General features: G+C 40.9%; 1 protein-coding gene and 2 long non-coding RNA genes across 3 annotated transcripts in view; 1 reads left to right on the top strand and 2 right to left on the bottom strand.

Moving 5' to 3' along the window:
• Positions 1-5,944, bottom strand: part of LOC103398810 (uncharacterized) — a 35,812-nt gene extending 29,868 nt beyond the window's left edge. Inside the window, exons 1-4 of the long non-coding RNA XR_003049069.1 lie at positions 5,844-5,944; positions 5,511-5,739; positions 718-754; positions 347-437 (exon numbers count right to left, since the gene is read on the bottom strand). This is a non-coding gene — a long non-coding RNA (uncharacterized LOC103398810). The remainder of the gene's footprint in view (positions 1-346; positions 438-717; positions 755-5,510; positions 5,740-5,843) is intronic.
• The window catches only part of LOC103398817 (protein TANC1-like), a 46,345-nt gene that overhangs the window by 26,263 nt on the left and 10,082 nt on the right, over positions 1-10,000 (top strand). The window contains exons 12-19 of the mRNA XM_025053828.1: positions 2,585-2,893; positions 3,915-4,115; positions 4,212-4,315; positions 4,452-4,560; positions 5,302-5,424; positions 5,524-5,760; positions 5,966-6,166; positions 8,149-8,230. Coding sequence (XP_024909596.1) covers positions 2,585-2,893; positions 3,915-4,115; positions 4,212-4,315; positions 4,452-4,560; positions 5,302-5,424; positions 5,524-5,760; positions 5,966-6,166; positions 8,149-8,230 — 1,366 coding nt within the window. The remainder of the gene's footprint in view (positions 1-2,584; positions 2,894-3,914; positions 4,116-4,211; positions 4,316-4,451; positions 4,561-5,301; positions 5,425-5,523; positions 5,761-5,965; positions 6,167-8,148; positions 8,231-10,000) is intronic.
• LOC112486574 (uncharacterized) overlaps positions 6,020-10,000 on the bottom strand; it is a 7,021-nt gene continuing 3,040 nt past the window's right edge. Inside the window, exon 4 of the long non-coding RNA XR_003049070.1 lies at positions 6,020-6,140. This is a non-coding gene — a long non-coding RNA (uncharacterized LOC112486574). The remainder of the gene's footprint in view (positions 6,141-10,000) is intronic.

Genomic DNA, 10,000 nt, shown 5'->3' with positions numbered 1-10,000 from the left:
TTGTTATTCTAAATTAAATTAGTATTATATATGTACAGTATCCATGTATACTAAGTATACCACATTATCTCTATGGTATTTATATGCATTTATAAGCAGAATTAGTATAATTATAAGGCTGGATGTTACGTGAACAAGTACATAAACATGTTAAATATATAAGCAGTATAAATAGTTTAGTAGTTAAATAAACAGTTAACCATATAAGCAGTTCCAATGCAGTGCAATCCTTAAAATTCTTCAAAATGTTCTGTATTTCTAATGCATTAGAAACAGCAATGGTGCTCGGTGGACAAAGCCAGGTGTGCCTTGGGCTACTTCATGTCACTATATTTAAAATACTTACTGAATTGAATGCATGGAAGAGGAAGTCAGACATCAACTTAATGCTGAATCTCAAATCAAGTTCTTCGGCCCAGAGGCAGCTGCAGGTATTACTGTTTAGGAGAATGATAGAAAACATTAAAATGTCCAATAAATACAAAAACGTCTTTGCTTGGGCTGAAGGGTTTGACCAAATTATAGATGTTAAATGTCACTGCATGTAAGAAAGTCTGCCGTCCTTAACTGATGCGGTAAATGAATCCCGGTCACTGTCTTTGACCTTAATGTTGTCAAAAGTATAACTAAGTGATCTAATCTAAAACATTTCTTTAATCTGTGATGACACTGCTCGGTGATTTAAAAATAATGAATGTCTTTCATAATGGGACTTACCATCGCTGGTTTTGGCCTGTGGAGAGCAGCGACAAATCTAGGAGAGGTGAAAGGATGAAATGAGAGACGCCTGTGGGCACTGTAGAGGCTTGAGTCATTGTCACACCATTTACTGTACTGTATCTCCTGGTACTGTGTGAGTCAGTGTGTCTGAGAAATCCGTCCAGGTTTGGCCTCGCTTTTAATGTGTCCCTCGCCGATGCTCCAAAAATGGGTGCTATACATTTTTAATAACGATGACTTTGGGCTGGTGTGTTGTTAATTTTATTAGTCGCCACTAAATCATTGCGCTTCAGCGAGCTGTGGCCTTACACTGGGTTATATATTTGGTATGTTTTGTATTCTGGCTTAGATGTCGACCTTCGAGCGGAAAGAATTCAAATATCTTTTTTCCTCGTGTGGAGATTTTTCTACCATAATCTAAAGAAGCAGATTTGATATGGAAGTGGTTCATTTGCCATGTCAGTACATTGGTTTTGCTTTGGACCAGCTCTGAATCAATGGTCCTGAACTGGTGTAGCTTCAGGGCCCATCATCACCAATGAGGAACAAGCTTGGACCAGAATCAAAAAGAATGTTAAAATTCTCAGATTTATGAAATAAAAATATCACAAATGTCACAGTATGCTTCCAGCATAATGAAGTAAGATACATACTATGTACTCAGGTGTAGTATTACACATTAGAAAATCCGAACTCAACTTACAGGGGTATTGTCACTACCTACTGTAAATAGGGAAAACTGCTTTTTTTCAACCTGTTTTTTTGACTTGACAAAGGCCTGCAACCCACTGAAAACTAGTCTGTGATCCAGTTTTGGCTCCCGACCCACCAGTTGAGAAACACTGCCCTTAATAAGTAGTCAATTTTAAGGCAATTTTTAAAATCATTAAAAGACGTTTTTCATGAAATTTCAACTTCAGTTGTCTTGGGATGTTCGATATAAACTTTCAGTCGATATCTGATATGCTGACATTGTCTAAACACTTAGTTTCTGATTCCCATATCAACCCATACTGATTTAGCGGGGCAGTGACGGCCTAGTGGTTACGGAGGTTAAGTGCCGCCTGCTCACTAAGGAGATGGGTTAAAGGCAGAGGACACATTTCATCGTGTGCAGTGGTGTCCTGTGCATCAGCGACTATAATTCACTTTCACCGTCACATGCAGTCGTTTTTTTTCCCCCCAAAACAAATTATAGGTCAGAGATCATTGGCGAAACCCAGGCATTGCTATCGGGTTTTAATATTGGAGGAACAACCCATAGCGATTCTCACAGATATTACATAATTATGCTAATATCGATATTAACTTTTGGCCACAGTTCTTTCTTGGACATCCTCTTCTTCATAAACCTTTGGTGCTGGCCTGCTGTTTAAGGTGGACAAAGTCTAAAACAAATTCACCACCATTAATCTTTAAAGCCAATATAAAAGGGAACAGAGAGGTTTCTTGAAATAGGAACACTAAATTGAGAAAAAAAAAACCATTGTTTCCCCTGCATCAACTTAACTGCTGGTAATAATAAGAAAAACAATTTCAAAAACTGGAGAGCAAACACTCACCACGCTCCACTGCACTCTAAGATTCACTGGCGCACACTGGATTTATCCTATGTATATTTATTGTTATAATTACAACATTCTCTAAACTAATTTTTAATGCACGAAAACAAAGTTGGAGTTCGGATGGAATTAATGAGAATTTTGTTTTCCATGGCAGTGCTGACTAATCGTTTTACATTTGGTTCGCTTTTTTTCCTTTTTTTTCATATAAATGTTTCAAGTCTTCTTTAAAAAAAAACACCTGTTTAAATAAATAAAAATTAAAGATAAACGACTGAATCTTGAGTTCCGTTTCCCAACAGGAAATCACGACCCTCCTTCCCTTCTCTGGCATCTCCCTGGACATTCTACCCGACAGCAGTGACCTCGGGGCTGACCTCAGTGACTACATCCATCACCGGGTCAGCAGCAGTACCCAGGTTGCAGCCAACGTCACCACACCTACAGGCTCCGCCCCTGACCCGCTGCTCCTCAGCAAGTTCAGCAGCCATCTCTCGACGCGCAGCCACGGCTCCGTCCTCTACCTTCAGCTCATTCTGGACCTGTTCCATAAGGGTCACCTGGCTATAAAAGGAGGGAACTATCTAGTAGTGCCTGTCTCCCTGTCAGAGGTCAGTCTACCTATTAACACCTATGCAGTCAGATATGGTTCCTTTGAATGGATAATGGGTTTATTTCTGCACAAAAATGAAGAAAAAAAAAAATTCAAAATTTGACCAAATGGTAGATAGTCTCCAATCACATAATTACATGATTAGTTAAACCTTTTCTGTACCAAGGACCTGTCGGCCAGTATCAGCCATTACTGCAGACAGCTAATACCACACCCTTGTTGAAGGATCATTCAATTTTCTAAATCAAACATCTTTTAGACTTTATTCTGTTAGTATCAGAGTCTGAATCATTTTGATACATTATCAGATTATCTTTTAATAAAAAAAATAAAGGGATATGACCGGATTGAATGAAGTAAATTAGTATGACTGGATTGAATGAAGTAAATTAGGAAATCTAAAACACATTTTTGCAGTGTCCCACTGCGGCCCGATACCAAATGACCTAGGGACCAACACCGGTCCCCGGACCAGGGGTTGAGAACCTCTGCTTAAGCCGTTTGGTCTAAACTGCAATTTATTAAAGGACCAACGCAGATGTGTTAAAAAAAGTTACATCAATAAACACCTTTACTCTTGATAAAAGCAAGCAAAAGCAATGAATTAGATTAAAATCTGCATTTTTTTTTTCCTTTTTCTCTACAAGCATTGCCTTTTATACGTGATTAAAGATCCAGAATCGGGACGCTTCACTGTATAGAACAAAGCGTGACAGTACCTGAGATGTGACACATCAGACTGGAAGGATGGGGATAATTATAAGCCCGCGCTGACTCTATTCTATTTTTATTAGCACAAGGCAACCTCTTATATGTAAGAACTGATCATGTGTGGAAGACGGTGATGTGGGACTGATGACTCACATCCAGAAGGTCTGTGGTTTGACTCCTGATAAGACTGTGGAGTAACATACAAGACAAGTACTGTGTACTTGAACATTAAAGTCAATACTTTACAGGTAACAAATATTTAGACAACATCTAAAGTGAAATGCTCATCATCCATGGGTATTTTCTAGGTCTACCTGCTGATGTGTCGCGTGAGCTTCCCCGATAAAGAGCTCTTTGAACGGATACTGCCGGTGCTAAATGTGGCTCTGGCTTCTCTGCACCCACTGACTGATGAACAAATGTTCAGGGCACTCAATGCAGGCAGCGTGAGGGGAGAGCTGGAGTGGAACGACTTCCAGCAGAGATTAGAGACTCTGGCTGGATTCATGGTAAGACTCTCCTAGTTTGGTTGTGGGGGGGCCTCGGTGAATTCAATGTTTTACTTTAGCACACGTATGTGGCCGATCTGTCCTCCGTACCCACAGGTCAAACGGAGGGACGGCACCCGCATGCTCTGCCATCCTTCTTTCAGAGAGTGGCTGGTCTGGAGAGCAGATGGAGAAAGTACAGACTTCCTCTGTGATCCCAGGTAATTCTCAGGAGTCAGACGTTGGCAGATATTGTGGAAACTGAAAATGAATTCTCAGGAGTCAGACGTTGGCAGATGTTGCGGAAACTCAATATGTATCAAGTAAATATATATATGTCTCTGTGCGTGTCTGCAGGAGCGGCCATGCTTTCCTGGCCTTCATGTTCTCCAGACAGGATGGAAAACTCAACCGGCAGCAGACTATGGAACTGGGCCACCACATCCTGAAGGCTCACATCTTTAAGGTGACTTGATACTGACTTTGTGTGTACCATGTACATACACTACTCTCAAGGGAACTGTCATTACAGCTGCATACATTTAATCAGTACCCAAACATATAATGTTCAGTTTATATTACTAAATATATTTGAATGTTGAATGGTACATTAATTTGGTCTGGTCTTTTCAATAGCAGCTCCATCCATCCATCCATCAATCAATCAATTTTCATCTGCTTATTGGGTCACGGGGGCAACAGTCTCCACCCAAATCACACTGCACCGTACCAACCTCCCTGAACCTTCCTGTGGGTGGTGAGTCCACTGGAAGGTACCAACCGTCCTAACTGGGATTCAAACTTGCCCAGGAGGTGAACCCTGGGGTTCCACACCAATGGAACCCCAATGAATATCATCTCCCATGTTTACACTAATCTGATCAGTTAAAGTCAACCAGGCTGATGTGAACACACACAGATTGAAGAAAGCCAAACCTTTGTTTCAACAATTTCCTACGCGCATTAGCAATAGCTCCACACACAAACCCCCAGATGAACGAGTACTGCACTGTTTGCGTTTGTGGCTTACGCTCTGCACATAGTGCTTTTCTCCTGGGACACAATTCATTTTCTGGAGCACAGTTCTCATCCAAGGCAGGCTCCCACTCTCTCTCTCTCTCTCTCTCTCTCTCTCTCCATCTCTGGTTCATTTGATCTCTCTCTCTCTACTCATCTGTGACTCCATGTCGTTCTCACACTCCCCCAGGGTTTGAGTAAGAAGACAGGTGTGTCCTCCAGCGTTCTGCAGGCTATGTGGGTAAACTACAGCACAGAGAGCCTGTCCGCTGCACTGTCCTCCCTGAGGAACCTATATACTCCAAATATCAAGGTGACCTACTTGTGGTCAGCATCCAAAAGCGAGCACAACACCACTAATGTGTCATATCGTAACCACAGAGACAATGACTTCATTACCTTTGCTCTACAGGTCAGTCGGCTGTTGATGTTAGGTGGAGCGAGTGTCACCTGGTGCACTGAGGTCGTCGGACGCGCCCCTATTTTGGCAGTTCATGCCCACCTGGGACACCTGGAGATGGTGGCCTTGCTTCTGGAAATGGGCGCTACCGTAGATGGAACCACGGAGAACGGCATGACACCTCTGTGCTTGGCCACGGCTGCAGGACACGCCGACATCATCGGCCTGCTGTGCAAGAAAGGAGCCAAGGTCAGTGTCTTTTTTGTGCATGTAGGGCTGCGTAAGATTAGGACCATTTGCATGGCAGAACACTGTGTCTCACTCTCCTATACCCCAGTGATGTATCCAGCAACCCTCCACAGTTCTGGAGGTTCTTTTTTGGTCTCATCTAGGCCAGCGTTTTCTGGGAACAGGCAGGTCCACTTTTGTCTTTATGTGTACCCACGTCTGGCAGGTGGGCCACGCCGATAAGAATGGCCAATGTGCACTGGTCCACGCCGGGCTGAGAGGCCATGCGGAGATCGTCAACTTCTTGCTGAGCCAGGACTGGGGGGCAGAAATCCCAGCAGACCGCAATGGCAACGACACGGTGACTGGGAAAACACAGGCCGTACAACAGGCAGCCACGGCTGCAGCGAGCATGGGACACACACAGGTGAGATCACACTGATGTCCCGATAACAAGAGAGTTTGTACGCAAATATGGGTCTGGATTTGGATAAACTGTCCCATCGAAACCAAACCTCAACTTAATGAAGACGACTTTTAGAAGATCTTTTAATGTGCCACTGGATTAGAATCCATCAAATTAGGTGCGACTCAGGTGATTCATCCAATCGATTTTCACAAATAACTGAAATATTCCAATGGCTCTGGCAAGACGAAGTGTTTCTAAATCTAAATCTGTTAGCTTGTTCTGATGCAGCTCTGTGTCCTCTGCCAGATGGCTGCAGTTCAAAGAGTTGGTGACCTGGTTGGGAGCAGGGGGCTTTAATGGACTTCCATGCTCCGATGAAGCAGCAAAAAGAAAATCTGCATTTCTATACCAACTTGTGGCTTTTATAACCTCGTCTATACTGGAATTCAGATACTTTCTAACAAAGGCACTTACTATATGATGTAACACAACCTCAGAAAAAAAAGTGGTTTTAACTAGGGATGTCCGATATGAATTTTTGCTGATATCCGATATGCCGCTATTGTTCAGACACTACATTTCCGATTCCGATATTATCCGATACTGATGTAATGGGGCAGAGGTGACGTTATTAATATTTATATATGTATCTTTAAAGACCATTGTTTGTGTTGCTGGCACCTTCACTCGGCATACATATACATATATGTATACATATATGTATGTACACATACACCCTTATCATCAATATAATTCAATAAAATGAGCTGCAATGCTGCCATCTAGTGACTAGAGGTTTGTTTAGAGGATTGTTGATAATGTTCTGTTCATGTGTTATGAATTAGTTAACAGTTACTGGTATGGGAGGGGGAGTGAGGAGGTGTGGTGAGAGCGTGTGTGTGTATGAGGTAGAGAAAGTGCATAGAGTGTGAGAGGAGAGGAAGGAGTTTTCGGAGAAGCCGTGTGAGCAGTAAAGGAGTTTAGAAGGAGTTACCACAATTGTGTTCCAATAAAGGTTCTTCAGACCTCTGAGGAATCGGACTGGTCTGTCGCCAGGGCATTACACTATTTTTACATCATTAAATTACACATCATTTATTATTATTATTATTATTATTATTATTACACATCATTTGGCGAAACGCCAGGCATAGCGTTATCGGGTTTTCAATATCGGAGGAAAAACTGATAAAGATTCTTACAAATGTTACAAAATATGCTAATATCGGCCGATATTATTGGACAGCCCTAGTTTTAACCACAGTTTGTTCTGTACAACAAAAGACAATAATTATGTCTAATAATAATAATAACATTATTATTAGATAACATAATATATCGTAACAACATATATAACATAACATAACATATAAGATAACATAACATGTTACATATATATTATGTTATATTTGTATATATATATTACTTCCCATTCCGATATACATATGTATATATGTATATATATATACATATATAATGTAATAAATATATAATACTTCTTTGCATGAAAAAGAATGAGAAAATGGACTTATTGTATCTTATTATTGCGTGTATATGTATATATATATATATATATACTTATATATATATATATATATACACACATATATATATCATGTATATTATATATATGTATATATATCATGTATATTATATACATATACTGTATATTATATATATACATATATACATATACATACGTATATACACATATATACATATACATTATACATATTGTTATATATATGTAACATATATAACATAACATAACAAATAATTTAATCATAATTAAATTATGATTTAGCCATAATTTAGTTCCAGACCTTCTGCATTTTGATCAAATCCTCCATTTAATTTAAACCACTACAGTAGAGGATTTATGGGTATTTTTTTCCAGCTGTCAACATCTGTGTCTGCGTTCTTCTGTTAAAAAACAGCGTGAAGTGACAGGAGACACAGACGACTGGTAAAAATTGTTTGGGTTGTTTTTTTTTCTGCAGGTGGTGAAGAGTTTGCTGGATTTGAAAGATGAGCAGCTGGCGGTGCAGATGGAGGCGCAGGACTCTCTCTGGGGAGAAACTGGTGCATTTCTCCTCTCAATCAGATAAATTTAGCTCCCCTCACCTCTTTCTGTCCATCAGTGTTATTTTCCCTGCTCAAGGGCACCGGGGCTGCATTTCAGGCTCGTTCCACCTCAATCAATAAATATCAAGCACCAGACTAACCTGGTGTGAAATTATGTCGAAAACTAGATTCGGAGCATGTTGGTTTTGTTGACATTACTTATTTTGTCGTGAGGATTTTTTTTTTTTAAATCAACCGATGTATCAAACACAATATCTTGTCAGCATTTGCATCAGCTAAAATGCATCCATTATTCAATTTTAATATTTTACCCCATCGCGGCTGTGATAGCGGAGCTCGTGGACTTCCGTGAGGTCCATTTCCAGGAAGCACGTCAGATGATAAAGCCTGTGCCTCTGTCTAGTGAACCATTAGAGTATAATTGTATCACGGAGTCCACGTCGTGTCAAGAGAGAAAAATGAGCGCATAAAACATTAATGTTAGCATGATGCAGCATCGGTGCTTTGTTTATGGTGTCAGTATCATTAGATCACAGACAGAATGATCAGCCGAGGTTCCACAATTACACCAAGCACGGGGCATGGCAGAGTCTCCTGTGAGGAACACTGCTCTGAGCACCAGCTGTAGCCGACGTGTTCACTTTTGCATCAGCAGAACGTCACCTTGAGGAGACTGTGGTTTTGTTTTGCAGTGTTGTTTCGTTAGCTCATTTGTAGCAGAGCGATGGTTGGAAACAAATCTTTATGTTTATATTAGGGCTGTCAAAACAGCTGTCAAAAAGTTAAATGAACTTGTGAAGAATAATCAGATTCAAAAATAGTTACATCGAGGGCAACTGGACAAAATAGGGTTTTTTTGGGGTTTTTTTTTTTAAGACGTTTCACCTCTTATGCAAGAGGCTTCTTCAGTTCGGACTGACTACTGGGAAATTCTGGTGTTTAGCCTCAAACGGACTGCATACCCACAACGAGGGTCGTTGCAGAAAGGGAGGATGGAGGTGTGGTGAAACACACCTTATTCTAAGGAGGGCAGAATGCAAGGTCACAAGGTTAGAGGTGTGAATCGCGAGTGGTACCATAGCTACGGACTTACAGTATAGTTTCCCCCGAGCAACACTTTTGTCTGGGTGTCCTTTGAAATGAAACGGTGTTCTTGTTTTCAGGGAGAGGGTTGAAGAGAACTCAGGACGACGTTATAGGTGGATGAAAGGTTGATGGGTTTGTTCAGGAATTTGGTGATGGTTAAAAATTCTCCTATGTTTTTCGGAGGTTCCCGGCAACATAAGAAATGACAATGTTGTTCCGTTTGCTACCATTCTCTCTGTTCTTCTTGTTCGTTCTGGTGGCCTTGAAGAAGGCCTAGCCGTGGTAGCCACAAGTCTTTAAAGCAGAGGTCTAGGAGTGTGCAAATCCAGTCTGCAGTTAAGGTGGTTCTCCCAGCTGAAGTTGTGTTTTTAGCAAGTGTTTTCGGTCATCTTGATGGCATCAGAAGTGGGACTGCAAGTAAAAAGTCAAGTGACGACAAACCGTTGTCTCATTTGGTTCCAGTTCAAGTCCAAAGATTTTTTTTTATGTGATGTGGCGTGTTCCCGACCAGTGGTGCTAATACATTAGATAGATGTATTAGATAGATAGATAAATTAATGCTGCTGTTTATGAGTCTAAGAGGAGCCCCCATCTTATGAACCTAAGGAAATCCAAAGATGCGTGGGACGAAGTCACCAGGGTACAGTTTGAAGTATTGACTCTGGTTAATAATATTGTGTC

This window comes from Cynoglossus semilaevis, unplaced genomic scaffold (genome assembly GCF_000523025.1).
Source record: "Cynoglossus semilaevis isolate Cse_v1.0 unplaced genomic scaffold, Cse_v1.0 scaffold684, whole genome shotgun sequence".
Taxonomy (NCBI): Eukaryota; Metazoa; Chordata; class Actinopteri; order Pleuronectiformes; family Cynoglossidae; genus Cynoglossus; species Cynoglossus semilaevis.
Note: the sequence above shows the minus strand (reverse complement) of the source record. Positions and strands in the feature narration are given on the sequence as shown.